The 19,874-nt window shown below is 39.1% G+C and overlaps 1 protein-coding gene across 10 annotated transcripts in view; it reads right to left on the minus strand.

Annotated features, from left to right (window-relative positions):
* Positions 1-5,264: 5,264 nt before the first annotated feature.
* CADPS (calcium dependent secretion activator) overlaps positions 5,265-19,874 on the minus strand; it is a 306,702-nt gene continuing 292,092 nt past the window's right edge. For all 10 annotated transcript variants that reach the window (XM_075287333.1, XM_075287332.1, XM_075287331.1 and 7 more), the window contains 2 exons: positions 13,140-13,244; positions 5,265-6,486 (listed from right to left, as the gene is read on the minus strand). In XM_075287333.1, the coding sequence (XP_075143434.1) occupies positions 6,307-6,486; positions 13,140-13,244 (285 nt within the window). In that variant the 3' untranslated portion in view covers positions 5,265-6,306. The remainder of the gene's footprint in view (positions 6,487-13,139; positions 13,245-19,874) is intronic.

Here is a 19,874-nt window from a genome sequence, read left to right on the forward strand (position 1 = left end):
ACAAATGACTGCTTAGGATCCAGGAGTGGGACACTCCGAAATCCGCCTGTTAATAACACATTTATTAGTAAGAAGGGATTGTGGTTGCTGGACAACCCTTTAATATCATTCTATAGATGGGAAGTATGATATCATGGACAAGTTGCCCACTTCTGCTGTAAGAACAACTGCTGTGTGTCTTGACATACAGAACGATGTAGATGTGCTAGATAAGCTGGGTTAAAAAAAAAGCACAATTACAATTTCTGGAAATTCCTTTAGTGTGCCTTTGACTATTGTTTCCTTTCAGGACTGCAATTTGGGCTGATACATGAGATCCAAAAGCAGTAATACATTCATCAAAAGGAGTATCTCAGCTTCTTACAACTCCCACAGCCTTGAGAACAGGGAGTTTTTGTCCAATATTCCTTTCCACCAGCATCTCCTTGGCTGGTCAGGCCGACACACTGTTACTCTGTATGACTTTATGAGAGCTCGCTTATAACCTACCATGCAGTTGTATGGAGTGGCTCGTAAGGGAGGTCTACTACCACAAAAACTTATTTTAAACCAAGTAGAGGTAGTCCTCGGGTTACGATGTTTCGTGGTTACGACTAGAGATGAGCTAAAAAGTAAAGCTCCCTCGTAACAGAAAGCTGCCAGCACTCCCAACTAGCAAGGACGAGCCTGCGGCAAATCAACGCTTGTTCTGCAGCAGGCTTGTCCTTGCTAGTCAGGAGAGCTGCCAGCTTGCTGGTACAAGGGAGCTTACTTTTCTCATAGGAATGAATTGACCAGCGTTGATTGGCCAGTCTATAGCATTCGGCCAATCAACGCTGGTTCTGCCGGAGGCTCGTCTGTGAGGAGGCGGAGTCTAAGATCAGACCACAGCAGTCTCCATTATGGTCCAATATTAGACTCCGCCTCCTGGCCAGCGTTGATTGGCCGAATGCTGTACACTGGCCAATCAACACTGGCCAATGCATTCCTATGAGAAAAAGTAAGAAAAAGTAAGCTCCCGCATAAATGCAAGCTGCCAGCTCTCCCTGTACAGTATGTGATTTAGTATGCGGCGGCTCGAAACCGAGGAAGACTGTACTGTACTGTATATGGTACAGTCTTCTTCGGTTCCGAGTCACTGCACACTAAATCACGTTGATCTGTTCCTACGCAGCGTCATATGGTATGTTTCTGACTTACGTCAAAACTTGGTTTACGACGCCGCGTAAGAATGGATCAACGTCGTAAGTCGAGGACTACCTGTATATGCTATTGTATAGAGTTTACCATCATACTGCCTAAATAGTGCTCATCTCTCAATCTAGACGCTACAGCGATGGCTCCGGTCTGTGCCAGTCGCTACATTGGCTGCCTATTCATTACAGAATATAATATAAACTTATCACCCTCGTCCATAAGGCTCTCCATAATGCTGCACCTCCCTACATATCCTCTTATCTCTGTCTACCGCCCAACCCGTGTTCTCCGTTCACTCAATGACCTAACACTTACATCCTCTATTATCAGAACCTCCCACGCTCGTATACAAGACTTCTCCCGAGCTGCACCACTTCTCTGGAATGCTCTACCCCGGACAATCAGATTAACTCCCAATTTCTACAGATTCAAGCGCAAACTAAAGACGCATCTTTTCAGACAAGCCTATCACAATTCCTAATGTAAACCCAACCAGAGTTAGAATCCCTAAAATGAACCCTCCTCTGTTCCTGCTTCCACATTACCCCACATGATATGATGCCATTTCAGACTAACGTTATGTGTCGATTGTAAGCTCTTGTGAGCAGGGCCCTCAGTCCCATTGTGTGAAGTGACTATTCTTTTGTAATGTATCTTTTTGTCTGTACTTGAACCCTACAAATTGTACAGCGCTGCAGAATATGTTGGGTCCAAAAGGTTTTTGTGCCTCATATGAAGACTCCATCACTATACAGGACTGTTGAGAATTTGGGGTCTCTGCTTCAGACATTGCATTAGGACCCCGGAGCTTCTGCCGACTCTTATTCGCATGTCATTATTCCTCTTTAAGTCCCTATACTTTCCACCCCCCGCTAACTCCCCCGCTGTTCGACATGACACTCATTGCCTATGTAAGATCTTCCAATCTTCGTACACAATGTAAATTTATCATATACATTTTTAGAGCAAAAAAAAAATGTATAAAATGTGTCAAGACAAGTTCGGCGTTATTTTAGTAGATTCCTCTGCTCCGAAGGCTGTCTCATACTAAAATATTGAATACATTAAATAAAACATTATCGTGTATGTATCATACCTGACATAAAGTTGAAACCTGGCCAATGAAATTCTATTTTAGCATTTTTCTTTTCAGAATTTTTTTTTCTACGAAAGTGTAGAAGAGAATCTGAAGTCAACGTTCATAAAGGAATGCTCGGGAGGGGAGCGAGGAGACTACAAGACACTTCTGTACAGGTATTACCATCATATACATTACACGTAGTTCAAGAACTGTAACAAAACATCAGATGTATAGCTGGTCACACACAGAGGAGATTGTAAGACGACTTGTGATTGGACAATCATCTGATGTGTATGGCGGTATCCCAATGACACGTATTGACCAAAAAAATATAAAATGTTGGATTGTGGCAAAACTCAGCGTACAGTTATTTCTCAGGCTCATATGTAAATGATTATAGGTGCGATCTGATCAGAGACTGGGTCTGGGCAGAAAAATTCTTCTGCTGCTGCCCTATAAAAAAGACTCTCAGAGGCTACTTTTGGGTTAGAGTTCATTGACTACTAGACATGCCTCCAACGGGTCCATTTAACAGCCTTTTAGAGGAGATGCATCATCGAAATAAGAGAACCAGGATGGTAGTTTCAAGAATTTGCCTGCCATGTAGGCTGCTCTGACCAAGCTGATAAGAGGTATTGAGAGCAGTGGTTATGTAAGAGCATGCACATAACTTCAGGTGACAAATCCAGGTTCCATTCAAGATTTGTCAACCGTGAGATTAGAGTACGTAGGTCTCATAGTGAGTGCTTGAATCCTGCCTTTGCTGTGGAATGATAGACTGCCCCTACGGACGTTCTAGTGAGCCATTGCATAAGACAGTCGGTTACCCCTAGTAGTAATATAAGGAACAGCTCAGTAAATGTGCAGGATATCCATATGTGTTGGCTCTCATGGCAAGGCATCAGCAGAGTAATGCTCACCCACACACACAATGGCGTAACTAGGAGTGGCGGGGCCCCGTGGCAAATTTTTCAGACCCCTGAGTATAATAATAGTGTTTGTGGGGCCCATGGTGTCACTTACCGATCCCGGCCCCTGCCAGGATCATAAGTAAATAGGGCCTATTACTCCAGCCGATTAAAGTATATTAAAGAAAAACAAAAAAAACGCAGTGGTAGTGGCTGTCGCTGGGACCCCCTAATGTCCCGGACCCCGTGGTAGCCACTACCACAGCTACCCTGGTAGTTACGCCCCTGCACACACATCGTTTCCAACAATGATCAGCTGGTATGCCAAGTTTGGCAACCTATAAGTGTGCAGGCCCTTCAGGATCAGTTGTAACATCTGTTGGCAAATATTCTTAGGATGCCATATAGTGAGTGGGTATTGACACTTAGATTTACCATTTTCCCATTGCTCCAAAAAGAGCTGACTTCTTAAGTAGTTATAGGTATGTGGCATATTAGATGGAGCACAGTAAGGGCGGGTTCACACCTGCGCCCGGTCTCCGCTTTCAGGTTTCCGTTTTCTTCCTGAGAAACTGGACAGGAGACAGAAACCGGCAGTCACTTTTCAAACCCATTCATTTGAATGGGTTTGCAAAGTGTCCGCCCGTGATCGCCTTTGAGCATTTTGTGGTCTCCGCAGCAAAACAGTTTTTTTTTTCAACCGGACACAAAGTCGGACATGCAGGACCTTGTGTCCAGTTAAAAAAAAAAAAAGTTTTTTTCCGCAGAGACCACAAAACACTCATGGGCGGATACTGTCTGCCGGGTTGGCAGAAGACGATAATCTGAAAGTGGAGACTGGGGCACAGGTGTGAACCCACCCTAAGAAAGGATGGGAACAACCTGAATATTTGTACTCCTTTTTTACCTCTACTGATTTCAGCCTTCATGCCAGCTGAATAGTTGTATTCTCCTGTTGTGCTTGTTACATCTCCCTTCCTTACTGTCCTTTCCCTAACCCCTTGTAACACTGAGCAGAAAACTTCAGCTGCATCTCCCTCCTCTCCCCTCTTTTCTATCTTTCACTTACAATTTTATAATAGTTTGATTTTTTTTACATATTTAATAATTTAGAGTCTATGGGCAGAGAAGAAGATATACTGTGTGCTAAAAGTGGAAGAGGCGGCCACATTCCCAAATAGAATCACATAAGATAGTCATCAGGGGATTAGACCAAATTTTTGTTTATGTGGTGTTCACTAGGGTTGAGTGATCGGGATTGGAAAAGATTGGATCCCGATCGGCGATCGAGTAAATTTAACGATCGCAATTGGGTTCCGATCCCGCCTAAAAAAGATCGGGAAAGTAATTGCGATCCCGATCGCTCAACTGACCTGCACAGATCCGCTGCCGTTCCCAGTTAGTCTCACTCCTCTTTTCTCTCATTCACATGCCTTCAGAGCACTGTGCACGCCCCACCTCCCTAGGCTAGTGTTAGAGATGCTGGGAGAAGGCGGGGCTTGTGGCTTAGAGAGTGGGTGGGTACTGGGAGGGGAGACATGAGTGATGCCCCATCTACTCCCAGCGTCTCTAACACTAGCCTAGGGAGGCGGGGGCGCGCACGGCACTCTGAAGGCTTGTGAATGAGAGAGAAAAGGAGCGAGAAGAATGGGGAGTGGCAGCGGCACTGGATCTGTGCAGGTAAGCGGACACCAGGGGGGACTAAGTAGCTGGCATTTTTTTTAAAATCACTACACAGCGTGGAGTCCAAAAATTGAATTGTTCAATTTTTGGACTCCATGCTGTGAAGTGAATAGGATCGTTTATAAAATCCGATCTTCGACCATTAAAAAAATCTCATTGTCTTGCATTAGGATCGGAATTGGAATCGGGTTCAGATGGAAAATGATCGGAAATCGGATTTTTAAAACGATCCTGAAATCTCAAGATCAGCTCAACCCTAGTGCTCACTGCTCAAGTAAACCAATGGTCCATTGTCTACATTCAGTGCCAAAACCCTTGGAGTATAAACCCATAGAACGACTTGTTTCTTGACCTTCAATGGTCCACTGGCTGACGAATGTAACCAGACCTCAATAAGATATTACACCACACTTAGGACATCTGAATAGTTATTTATTGAGAAGCCACAGTCCTTACACTTTTACAACTGTAGGCTTTTGTAAGGCAAAAGCAAGATGGATCCACTATTTTACACAGATAAAAAGCTTCTTGAGGGACCCCGGTGACATGCAGTTACTGGTCAAAATGCAATGTACATGGCAGATATAAAAACAATTGTGAACACAAAATTATGTAAAGTAAGGTTACAATCTACGGAAATAAGTATTGTATATTCTTATAAACACAGTTTATAGTCTAAGTCTGTTATTAAAGTTGTCTTTTTGTTTTTTTTTTAGCATTTTTTTATACATACACTTTTATTTAAAACCTAAACAAAATGTAACATTTAAAGAGACATTAACATAAAATTGTTTTTTTTTTTTTTTTTATTATTATTTTTTTTAATTGTTTTTCCAACAGTAGCTTGTTCAGTTGTCTCAGATCTATGACGAGAACAGTTGTGGTTTTGGAATACTAATCCACCGATATGTAACCTCTAGGTAACGAACAGGATGTTCAAGTAAAAGTGTATGACTTGGAGTTTTGGATGAGAGAAACCTCGGATTTGGATGATATCACCATAGATAAACCTCATTGGGTGTAGCCTCTTTCTCTTTTTTGGAAACAAAGCCTCTATTAATTCATTCATTTGAGCGGATGGCATCCACGCAACAGAAATGACGTTACTATTCACTCATAGGCACAAGAATTTACCATCAACGTATATACATTACAGGAATGAAGCATTGGATATTTTTGCTGAAAACAGGGACATACCTAGCATGTTTCCTATATATTTCAATTAACAGTATTAAACAATGGTGCTCTATATTGCTTATGAACCTATAGATTTGAAGATAGGAAACCCATGAAACCAAATGTAGTGCGTTATTTCGTTTGTTATCACACAGCTAGAATGACAATTGTATTGGTAAAATTCTTATGGGCATTTGGAGCGGACAGAAGATTCCCTAATGTGGCTAACAGACATGCACTGGGTACCGGGCTACATCCCATTGAGACTCTACAACCAGATATTTAATCGTCTTCTTCGTCTTCCTCATCACTGTCTTTCATGGTGATGCCTTGGAGGCCTCCCCCTTCGCTGACCGAAGCCGTCGCCTCCTCCACCGTTAGCCGATTTCGGATGGTGTCGTAGGTCTTGCTGTTTAACGTGGAGTCCAGTACACCTTGTAATCGGAAATCTCGATAGGTTTTCTACAAGGGACGATAAAGACGTTATAGACACATCGCCTAGATGGTGGAGGCTATAACTCAGAGAGCGGGCACCTTCTAAGACTCAATTAGTGGCTAATGATAACGGCTGATAGTAAATTAGGTGAAAGTGAAGTTGATATGTCGCTGGTGATGGCAACGTTTTAGAATTTTCTCTTCACACCAATTTCACTGTAACAGTAGAATTTTTTTACAGCTTTACACATGGCACAACTATAGCCCATTATGTTCCCGATAGGCATAACTTATTAGTGACTTGTTTAATGAGGTGATGATTCCGTGATCTTAACCCTTGTGAGACAAAACACCTCCACCAAATGTTGTGACAAGTGACAGTGTCGAAGAATTGACAAGATTAATATAGAAACCTGACTTATAGAAGGGAGACTTCAACGTCTATGTCGCTTGGAATTTCTCCAGTTTAGGAAATATGGCATTAAATTCTGAATTACCGATTAATCTCCTTAAAGGCAATGTCTGGTGTATGAAACCATCTTTACATGATCTGTTATCATATTCCGATGGAGGAACAGTTACAAAAAGTGTTTGTCTCGCTCTCTGGAGGTCTCAGCATGCCTGTCTATCCTATAAGTAGCACATACATTTCAGTAGGCAACGTCTAATGTTTCCTTTCCCCTTTGGGGGCCTCGCAGAGGGATTTAATACTTTGCACCCCATTTATTTATTAGTTGACACCCATTTAGGTGTAAATTGAGTGGCAAAAAAAGTTGCAAATTGTACAAAAGTTTGCAGCAAAAAAATTGATTTTGGTGCTGCACTCAACAAATTTTGGAAAAATGGGAAAAGTTTACTGGTAGGGTTCATGGCCTATTGCAGGATAAGTTTAGGATAAGTCATCAATGTAAGATTGGTAAAGGCCTGGTACCCTACGGATCAGCTATTCATAGCGGCCACTGGGACATACACAAAGAATGGGACAAATGACTCTCTTCTAGGGTTGGGCGATCGGGATTGGAAAAGATTGGATCGGTGATCGAGCAAATTTCATGATCATGATCGGAATCGCCTGGAAAATGATCGAAAATCAAATTTTAAAGATCTCAAGATTGGCTTAACCCTACTCTCTACTTGACATAGTGGCCAAACTCCCATTGAAGTGAACAGATGCTGAGCTGCATCAATATCTTTAGTCCAGGGAAACTCCATTAAAGTTTATTTCAATGATAATAAAGCCAACAATGGCACAAATGTTTCATTTCTGGCCGTCCAAAATGCACCAAATATACGAGAGGCGAGGCTTGTACCTTTATGAAATGACTCTGTCAATGAAACAGTTCTTTTGTGATTTTTCTCTCAAAAATAGGGTTCAAACAGTAGAACACGTGGTGAAACCCTATTGGGGGAAATTCCTTTTGGCAGGACCTGAACACTAGTTAAAATGCAACTTTTTGGATGTTGCAGCCTTAAAAGGCGTCTGTCATCAGCCAATAGACCCATCTCCGCAGATAGATAGGTTAGGTTCATTTGGCGGTTGAGACATCTGTATGTATATTGGATTATCTACTTCCTCTCTTTCACTCAGAGACAGCTTTAACACTATGCAGGACATATATAGAGAAGTACTGACTTTACTCAGAGGTGGAGCTATAGGTGGGACAGCAGTTCCAGAGTAACACAGGGCAAAGAGGAGCCCCATTACAGATTTTGCATCGGGGCCCAGGAGCTTCATGTGCTTTGGTCTTTCTTAGTTTATCTCCTGTATCTCTTGCTCACTCCTTTCTCTCACCTCTCCATAGATTTCTATAGACATCTGAGTCTTATGAACTGCAGTCTGCCTAGAGATGGACATAGCAGGAATTTTCACAGTGAAAGTAATTTTAGCAGAGGGAACAAGGAAACAGCTCGATAAGAACAGAAAGAAACATTTCCCTCTGATAAGATACATTGCAAAGTGTCTGATAATCTCTTTTATTATTCATTTATGCAAAGTTTGTTGCAATGATGGTGTCTATATAATATATAACAGCCCAAGAACACTAATAAATTAATATCCTTGCTTCCCTAAATTAAGGGCAAAGATTAATCTTGGAAATAATGTTACCGGATCAGGTCAGAGAAGTATTAAGTTTATGTGTAATTGCGACATTTGGTGGATTGCCTCTAGGTGTTAGAAAATACAGATACTGAAGCAGTTTTCATAGCACTTCTTTAGACACCTATAGAATCTGTTTGGAAGACACATTTTTGTTGTGATGCTGATTACTCCAAAGTAACACAGGTGACATCTGGATACGTCCCAGAACAGCGTCACTGTCTATTTTTAATAATGCAGATTTAGCTGGTTAGGCTCTGTTCACATCTGCATCGTAAGCTCATGTCATCATTGCAGATTCCATCACATTTAATATTACTCTTGAGACAGCAATATTTTTCTTGCCTTAAAGGGATCCTATTATTGGATACCCTTTTTTTCTGACTAACACATAGGAATAGTCTTAAGAAAGGCTATTCTTCTCCTAGCTTTAGAGGTCTCTGCGCCACCGTTCGGTAGAAATTTGGGTTTTCTTCGGTATGCAAATGAGTTCTCTCGCAGCACTGGGGGCGGTCCCTAGCGCTCAAACTGCACTGGGAGCATCCCCAATGCTGCAAGAGAACTCTCCAGCGCCACCTCTATCTTCTTCTGGAACGCCTTCTCCCTGTGTCTTCCTCTGACCTGGGTTTCATCTTCCAGGCCTTGGACCTCGGGCAGAGCCGACTTTGCATGCCTGGGCCACAAGAAAATGGCTGCTTACACCAGCTTACTGTGTAAGCGGCCATTTTCTTGTGGCCCAGGCATGCACAGTCGGCTCTGCCCGAGGCCTAGAAGATTGAAACCCAGGACGGAAGAAGACACAGGGAGAGGGCGTTCCAGAAGAAGATAGAGGCGGCGCTGGAGAGTTCTCTCGCAGCATTGGTGATGCCCCCTGTGATGCAAAGAGAACTAATTTGCATACCAAAGAAAACCTGGATTTCTACCAAACGGTGGCACAGAGAAGACATCTAAAGGTAGGAGAAGAATAGCCTTTCTTAAGACTATTCCTATGTGTTAGTCAGAAAAAAAGGGTATACAATGATAGGACCCCTTTAATGAAGGACATCACACTAGATCCATCTATTATGGTCCATTGGGCTCTGGTGGGATGTGTTCCATGATGAGTCAACATATAGCTTCCATAATGAACATAAACCATAATGCAAGTGTGAACATAGCCTTACCTGGATATTCTGATCAAGGACTGGAGCAAGCTATTCCAATGCAGCCTTATAAAGCCATAGATCTTTTTGTGTGCTACAAATCCAGCAACTCCTAAAATCTCTCCTTTAAGAGGAGTCTGTCACCATAAAATTGATTATAAACCTAAACCCAGTACCTTGTAGAGGAGATTCTACAGTTTCCAAATATGTCTCTGCTATTCCGTTTGGGAGCCCCATTTTCATGTATTCATATACAAATGGTGGGAAGTGCATTGAGGGGGTGTCTTAGCTTATCTGGTCTTTGGCTCTGCTCTTGATTCTGGGACAATGCCCTTCCCCTTCATTTGCATATGAATAAGAGTGATTTACATGAAAATGGGTCTCCAAAATGGAATAACTGAGGAAGATGTGGAAACTATATAGTCATCTCTATAATGTACTGGGATTAGGTTCATAATGAATTTATGGGGCAAACACACTGTTGAATTTCCATAATGGAAATTTTGCACAGCACACCTACTTGAATTTCAGCCGGTCCCCTTCTGTTTTTAACCTTCAAATAGACACCTCATCCGCTATACTACTATCATATAGCGGATTAGGCATTGGTGAGTATGGGGCAGCTAACCATGTGACCCCAGCCGTGAAGAGCAAATGTAGTCTATGAACTGAATGTCGCTCTTCACTAGCCCATCAGCGGGTACAGACTGTTAAATAAATGGGCAAAAATGCTAATTTTTGCTTAAGGTAGTAAAAATAGGTAGTTAAAGAGGTTTGCCCAATTATATATGAGGCTCCTTACACTCTATTATTCCCTATCTACTGGAATAATATGCTGATCAGGGGCAGTCCGATTGCTGGGACTCCTACCATTTGCAAAAATACGAGTCCCATTTCTCCAGCTAAACTAGGCAGTATGCCATGTGTGTATGTGGGACTACCAGAGCCAGCCGAGTACAGTGCTCATCTATCTCCACCAGGTACCATAGAGAATGAATGGAGTGGACTAGGGCATGCTTGGTTTGTGGCTACATTCGGAAGAAGGAACAGGATCTCCAGCTTTACGACTGGTGTAAGTCCCAACACTCGAACCTCTACTGTCCACCATGGTTTATAATATGGGGATAACATAAAACTTAAGCCAACCCCTTTAATTTTTATGTAATTCCTCAATACAATCATGTAGACTGATCAAGAATGACTTACTTTAGGACTCATATTCACTGTATTACTAAGGTTCCTTCCAAGCTCCATGTTGTATTGAACTACAGTATTTTAACCAAAAGTAATTTTTAGGCTTTGTACATATGGTCATATGGCTATGAGTTGTGTAAAGTCATGATATGGTACCTATATAACTCTATGGGGCCCTACTGTACATATGGATTCCTACAAAAATGTATGCTAGATTCTATCTAAGGCTTCCAAAAATATAATAGAAGAATTTCTCCTACAGAAAAATGAGTCTAAGTATAAGGAGGAACACTACAGTATAATACATGGGATCATAGTATAGACCTCATGTGTACACATGAATGACCCAATGTGACAGCATTACAGATCCTTACGATCCTTTAAAGTCAGGACATTTGGTCTTATTACACTCATGTAACACGAGCTGGTATCCAAAAACTTGGAAAAATGTTAAAATAACAGGAAAATAAATGCAAACTGTCAGATCTGTTTGTATTGTAGCTGAAAGACCTTGTCACATCAACAAGAAAAAACTTAAGATGTTACAAAAAAGTATGTGAATGATGATGTAGAATTTGGATTAATTTAAAAAAAGTTATTTTGGAGAAAAAAATATTTTTTTTTCCAAAAACATTGTAAAATTGAAGTGGGGTTCAATTTCTAGAAGTGTTTGAGTTAGGTATCTACATATTACCGCAGTGCGTCACATTTGTTATTGTGCATCCCACTGTAACAGATTTGTGGTGATGAAAAAGCAGCGGCAAAAGCTATTTATAACCAATGCCTGACGTCTCAGCGAAACAGAAAAAAAAAAACATTGGCATTCACAAAACAAGGTATCATTATTAGCAGTTTAAAACGTAAGTGTCAAAACACCTGCATAATAAGTCGATTTAATGAATATTACAACTTCTGTACCTTGGGATGGCACCGAACTCGCAACACGCAATTCTGTGACTTACTTATACATAGACTTCTAAAAAAATAAAAAATTGGTGCCATATTTGAATGTCTCAGTTGCATTAAATAAATTATAAATTAAGATAAAGAGGTAAAAAAAAAAAAAATTCTTTTTGTAATTTTTGTTTTCTTTTTGTATTTTCTTTTTGTAATTTTTTTCTTTTTGTAATTTTTTTTCTTTTTGTAATTTTTTTCTTTTTGTAATTTTTTTCTTTTTTTGCATTTTTTTCTTTTTGTAATTTTTTTGTTTTCTTTTTGTAATTTTTGTTTTCTTTTTGTATTTTTTTTTCTTTTTGTATTTTTTTTTCTTTTTTAAATTTTTTTTTCCAGTTCATTTATTAGGACTTGGAAATGGCAGCCTATGAATAAAAAAACAAATGCACTTTAACTGCAATGAAGGTTATTTAATTGATGTAAGCTCTCCTTCAATCTTATTTCATGGTAAACCACTGTGATTTCACACTGAAATAATTATCATTAGCCCAAGACACGCATACACAGGAATAAAAATATACTTTCCGGGTATGTGATCTCACCTTTGTGATCTCTTATAGTTCAGTGTAAACACCCATTGTAAGAGAAACTACTTCGGTTAATTATGAGAACAATATCAATTTGCATTTTATTTAATGATCACGGAATACATTAAGTCGTGCTGTGAAGAAATATTTGCATCACTAACAGAGACGGAAGCATTTTTTAAGTGGTATATAAAATTATTAAAACACGGTATTGTAATAAAAAAAAATCTGTGTTCAAATAGAAAATAGAAAAAATTTTTACAAATTGGATTTCTACAATTTTTTCTAAAAAAGGTTAGGAAATTAAGAAATGTAATTCTTAAAATTAACAAAGTGCAAAAAAATTAAAATTAAAAAAACTCTAATGCTCATTTTATGTAGTCAAATAATTTTATATTTCATTTGTTCACTGGATGTTTATATCTACAACACATTATACAGCAATACGAATTTTTCTCATTGCAAATTTTCACTTTTGTATAAATTTTTTAAATATATTTGTTCTTATTTGGCAGAAATATATCAATTGAAATTAAATTAAATATAATTGAATATAATATAAATATAATATAATAGAAATTAAATAATAATTAAAATGATTAAACTCAAGTTTTAAATTGAACTACTTTCAATTAAAAATCGATCAAATGAGCACACAAACTATTATATAGGTTAACCTTATAATACTAATATAATAAAGAACATAACCACATCACTAAATTAAAATAAGCAGTACGGATGGGGATCAGAAATAAAATAATATACCTTGACAATCCTAATGAGGGTTTTCAGCTGATAGATATGAAGTTGTAGGTCCATACGGTCAGTGAGCCATGTACAAACAACATTCATTGAACTGGTGTACCATTGCTGAAAAACAGATAAAAGTTCTCCAGACATACAGTAAGAACAGCAACACAAGGTCAATACGAGCCAAAAGGGCACAAGATTAAATCCTAAAAAAATTTACCAAAATTTTACGGCATTTAATTAAATATATATAAAATATATTATTTAAAAAATACAATAATAATGCCCATCACGAATACAAAAAAAACTAAAAAAAAAATGTACAGGTATAACCCATAATAAAACGTATTTCAACTTATCTTTTTTTTTTTTTACAAATATATATTTAAGAATAAAAAAATTCTACTTTACAATTGTCTGAATGCGCTCAAATATAAAAGACGCCTAGGTTCCATATTACCATACATTCTATAGGCGTGGGATACAACGTAAAGCCGAATAACTTACTGCGGGTTTGCATAGCCGACGTGTTATCAATTTGCTTTAAATTACAAGAATATTAACTGAACACATACACATACAAATGAGCTTTGATCAAGCTGTTGAAATAATTCTTCCCTCTAAGAGGGTTAATTTTGCTTCTTGCCTGTGAAAAATGCTTGAAGCTGTGTCACCGCAGACTGCCACCCCTGCAGAGCAAGATGTCTCTTGAGCAATGCACTTCTAAAATACTGTTTAGAGATTCATATTTCATTTCCACTTAGCAACATCGAAATAATGTTATCATTCATCAACCTGCACAATGAGCTTACGACTAGGGGTACCATGCCTCTGATATGGAGAGCAAAATATACTGCAATGCCTATGAAAACGTTGCATTATGGGAACCTTCTTATGCCATGGCGTGGCAGGTCATGCTACGTATGTAAATTATTCTATACATCCTATTAAAAATGATATATAATACAATTAAACAAAAAAAATTTGCATCGAAAGGCCCATTTACTCTGTAATATAATGACCTATAGCAAAACATAATGATATATACTGTAGGATCGAGTACAATACAATATACTACTATATCAACCTATTATGATAATATATATATATATATATATATATATATATATATATATATATATATATATATAATAAATCTATCATCCATATTGAATATCATTGGTTATCTATATTGGTTGGGGGAGAATTATGGTAATATTAAAAATATTTGCTTAAGAGGCGGAAACCATGAGAGTCGATCTGAACTTGAGGTGGTTCAGTTTGGCAGAATTCATACCGTAGGCATAAATGTATGCCCGTACAACCACATATGTCTGCCATCAATTCCCATTAAAAAAAAAGTAGCCCATGTGGTGTTTTTCATATTGAAAAGTGAAATTGACTATTCTTAAAAAAACAGTGGAGAATAAAGCAGATCATTGTACATCGTTGCTTTGTATACATTCGATTAGGAAGTTCATGGGCTCATTCGCATAGTGGAAAGATTGCTTAAATGTGATATAAAACCCTAAGGCTCAAGAAAAAATAACATCCAGCGTTTTTATTCTAAGATCTATAGTACAAATAGCTCATGGTGGCAATATCGAAATCGGCGTTAGGCAGATCTTCCTCTTCCATCTTTATGGAAACCAAACAAATTTTTACAAATATGACCACTAAGATGTATAAAAATGGATAGGGACCCGGAGCAATGGTGCAACACTAGTTGCGATGTTCCAGGAACAGCCCCGCACGTGTCCATGGGCTACTGTTGCAACTTAGATCCAATAAAGTAATGCAGATTGGGTTTCAGGACCAGGTACAAATGCCCATGTGGACTGGTCATGGTCCCTGTGTAAATGATCAGGGACCACAGTGCTTGCCTCATTCTTTTGATTGGCGGGGAATCAGGGTTGATACCCCCATTAATTGGTCAGTAATTTCGGACTCCTAGGAAATGTTTCGGCAATGTATCGTAACCTTATCATTTTTGCTTTCTCGAAAATGTTTCGATGTTCTGCAACCTAATATGTAATTTTTTTCTTTACTGATTTCTATGATTCTGATTCTTCAATAGATTTTTTCCTTCTATTACTATATTCCAAAATATCCTACACCCATTTGGACCATGTACTATTATTGGGACTACTAGGAGTATGATTTGACTCCTGAGCACCTCACAAGACATGGATGTCCTCCTTCATACGATTGTAATTCTAGACAAACAATATTCTGTTTTTGATGAGATCAGTGCACTTAAACTAATGAAATAATCTTTCTATCAAACTACAGCCCAAACCCTGCAGGGCGCAGGCAGTAAGGTGTGAGGCGAATTACTAGGGGTCACCACATTAACTTTTCTTACAGTGTGGTGAATTATGTAAAAGGGTCATAATATAATTTGACATCTTCTTCTTGGTAGAGAAGAATTAAGCCATTAGAATAAGTTTGTGCCCCGTCTATGCTCAGAGATTGGAGCAGGTGTTTAACTACAAGCACAAATCCTTCATTTAGATCTTTCGTAATTGCCTTGGGTGACCATTAACCAATTATGGAGATTGGAGAAAGACAGTGGAAATATTTTTAGTCTCCTTTTGTCTCATTAATAGTCACTTTTTGACTGTCACGTCGACCACCACTTAATACGGTTTGAAGTTTACTCAATCTCGACTGTTGAATGGAGGAAGCTCTTCATGGTGGGTACACATAGTTGTTGCTATACAAGATGGCTACCTAACTAAATAATACTAATTTCTAGATTCGGGTTTCCCAACCTTTCACCATCCAGAACAAGGGATACCTTGGCCTCACCAGTGGGTAAAGTCCACCCCAAAATTAAAAGTTGATCCCATTTTAAGTTTTTTTTTGTCACCTGAATCCGGGATGATGTTAAAACAAGAATACCGGTCAGTTATGTTACTAAGCCAGAGATTGGTGGAGCATGTTATCAATTTGGTCAAAATTAACCCCTTCCCTTGGTTGAGTCTTCTGAAGAACAGAAGAGTTCTCGAGGAACTAGTCTATAGAAATAACCATTTCATATGGTTAATGATAGACAGAAGAAGAGGCAGCCTCCCATTCAAAGACATAGCATATACCATTATGAGGGAATATTAAAACTTTTTGATCTGGTTGGATTGTTTCAGGATATAAACTACAAGATCTTTTTGCATTGTGACCTATAGTTTGTAAGATATTTTCCTCTCTCAGACCCCTTTTTCTCACTGGAAATAGATCAGATCATCCACCAAGGAGAATATTCCCTAGAATGGAAAATATCTTTGATGCCTTGGAATTATTCAGCTGATCTGGGCCAGAAAACCGCACCATACATAGACACACTGAAATACTAAAAGTACTTTAGACCCTGTAAAAAGTATGTTTTGTCAGGGCCATGACCATAACTATAGAAATAACTGCTGCTATAGGACCCAGGGACTACGATGGTCCACCAAGGTGCAGACATTTTGTTCCTTCTCGAGGGAAAACATTTTTATGTCAATTTTCTTTGTGGAGAGGGTCCACTATACACCTACTCCTAGATGTAGTTTAGGGCCCATTCTTGACTTTGCTTCGGGGACTTTTTGATTATATTTATGCCCCTGGTCAATGCTATTTTCTAATCGACATCGGTATGCCAAAGATGTGGAAATCTATAGCCACCTGCTATGATGGAGAATAACTGGTGGATTTTTGGTGCTCTCAAAGACAGCTACAAAAAAGGTCATTATTCCAAAATAAGCAACCATATATCCGAGCTAGTAGATATAGCTAGTATCATCTGAAGGGGAACTTGAACCTCCTGAACTACAATGCAAAACCTATACAGATCCTCCACTTAATATTTGCTCTTTGGTATACTTAAGGTCCATGTAGGACAATGGGTTACAACATGACTACCAATATCAAAGAACAATCAACTTCTACTGGCCATACCAATGCCCACATGCAACACAATGGGTTACAACATGACCAACAATATCAAAGAACATCCAACTTCTACTTGCCATACCAATACCTACATGCAACACAATGGGTTACAACATGATCGAGGATGTCAAAGGACGCCAACCTTCTACTGGCCATACCAATACCCAGATGCAACACAATGGGTTACAACATGACCAACAATATCAAAGAACATCCAACTTCTACTTGCCATACCAATACCCACATGCAACACAATAGGTTACAACATGATTGAGGATGACAAAGGACGTCTACCTTCTGCTGGCCATACCAATACCCACATGCAACACAATGGGTTACAACATGACCAACAATATCAAAGAACAACCAACTTCTACTGGCAATACCAATACCCACGTGCAACACAATAGGTTACAACATGATTGAGGATGACAAAGGACGTCTACCTTCTACTGGCCATACCAATACCCACATGCAACACAATGGGTTACAACATGACCAACAATATCAAAGAACATCCAACTTCTACTTGCCATACCAATATCCACGTGCAACACAATAGGTTACAACATGATTGAGGATGACAAAGGACGTCTACCTTCTGCTGGCCATACCAATACCCACATGCAACACAATGGGTTACAACATGACCAACAATATCAAAGAACAACCAACTTCTACTGGCAATACCAATACCCACGTGCAACACAATAGGTTACAACATGATTGAGGATGACAAAGGACGTCTACCTTCTACTGGCCATACCAATACCCACATGCAACACAATGGGTTACAACATGACCAACAATATCAAAGAACATCCAACTTCTACTGGTCATACTAATACCCACGTGCAACACAATGGGTAACAACATGATCGAAGAGATCAAAGGACGCCTATCTTCTATTGTCCGCATCAATACATTACAATACGAAGCGATGATTTTTCCATAAATGCCAACGTACTGCGACATAAGTGGTTAAAGTATCTACAGCTAATGAGTAAAAATAAATATATGTATACCACTGACTATTTTTCCCGTACCGGATATTCATTTCCAGCGGGGTGAGGACTGTGCTATGATACAGAACACATAACATACTTGTCTCTGAATATATAAATTTCAAAAATTGATATGAATAAATCTTCGAGTAACACACTGGCTGTGGCACATTTTTGTATTAACCGTGCTGAGAGCCTCTTACTCCCAAGGAGGTGGTGTCATTACACATACCCCCATAACATCTGCAAACCCCCCGTTTCATTTCGTTAGGTCTCAATCGAAACATGACCTCTTTGCTCTTTGCCATGAACCTGTAGTTCACACTCATACTTTACAGGAAGCGGCGGCACACCCCAGGGGTGCTGCAAACAGAATTGTGTAAACCAGATGCAGCGCGGAGCCTTAATGCACCTGAAGCTGTTGTATTCCTCATTCAGAGGCTTATATACTTGTAGATTAAGGTCCCTTCAGCTTTTCAAAAGAGGGGGACAAAACCAGGAATGCTCATAGGGCTGGGATGTCAGCGGGGAGGCTGAGGGATTACAAGGAACCTGGGACTCTGCCTCTTTCTGCCTTTGCTAGTAGTTTTTTTTTGTATGTGAACAAGTGCTACACAACAGATTGAAGCTGGTATAAAGGCCTGAGACTGTGCAAGAGTGTCACGCTGTGCCTCAGCTGTGCTTGCAATTAGCAATAAGCATGAAATCATTATTGTTGTAGGAGCTGATGGCAATCTGAAGTGACAAGTTTTACAAGGGAAGTTCTGGTGGGGATGTTTGAGGAAGCCTTTTTTTCCTTATTATTCTACAGTCTCGAAAGACTCTCGTACGGTCAATTCTTCTCCTTTCATCATAATTTATTTCTCGACAAGGGGTTTACTTACTTATTCTCCCTCTCTCGAAAAAAAATCTATCCCCTAAAAATTTTTTTTTCCAAAAACACTCGCCTCAAATTAGCAACGAAATTCTTGTTAAGGGGCTAGAGATTAAGTGTACAAAATGACTCAGCAGGTGACTTTTGGGTGGATCTGGGGGTTGAGAAGTCTTTAAAACGGACTACAAGACATTTTATGCTTCTGACAAAAGGACAAAGTAATCCTACCTGCTTGCTTTAACCACTCTTGTTTGTCTATTATTATGTGCTTTAATGCTCATGAGAACACAACTATTGGTGATACGACTCAATTTCCATAGTAACTCACACGAGTGACCCCTGTGTCAGTTCTGGCTTCACAAATCCAACCAATCCAAGCATTGCAAATCTCTTTAAAGCTGAGACAGATATTACCAGGCAAAACTTTTCAGAGGGCCGAGCTCTTTGTTGGGAAATATGGGTTTGTTTGCAGATTCTTAAAGGAGTCTCCTTTCAGGCTGTAACTTTTTTTTTCATTATTTAATTGAATGTATCTAGGGATTGCAAAGCAAACACCCTAATAATACGGGATGGCTATGTACACAAGAGGCGTTTAATGCAAGGTTTACACGTCTTCAAATAATTGTGGTCAATTCTCGAGATCAAATTGTCTACATAGCAGAGAAAGGACTATAAAAACAAAAAATCTACATACCAAAACAGCGGGAAATTATAATTTGTGTAATCTTTTTAAGCCTTCGTTAATGTTATAATATATATATATATATATATATATATATATATATATATATATATATTCACAAGATTTTATTCCACCATACTAGGAGACCGTATGCCTTACGTTATGTTGTCCCATGCTTGATATCGTACAGATTTGCAGGTGAACAATCAGTTGTGTATCACACCACAGCAAAGTGGACACAATGGCCCGTGAAGGATAAG

The sequence above is a fragment of the Leptodactylus fuscus genome, chromosome 9 (genome assembly GCF_031893055.1).
Source record: "Leptodactylus fuscus isolate aLepFus1 chromosome 9, aLepFus1.hap2, whole genome shotgun sequence".
In the NCBI taxonomy this organism is placed as follows: Eukaryota; Metazoa; Chordata; class Amphibia; order Anura; family Leptodactylidae; genus Leptodactylus; species Leptodactylus fuscus.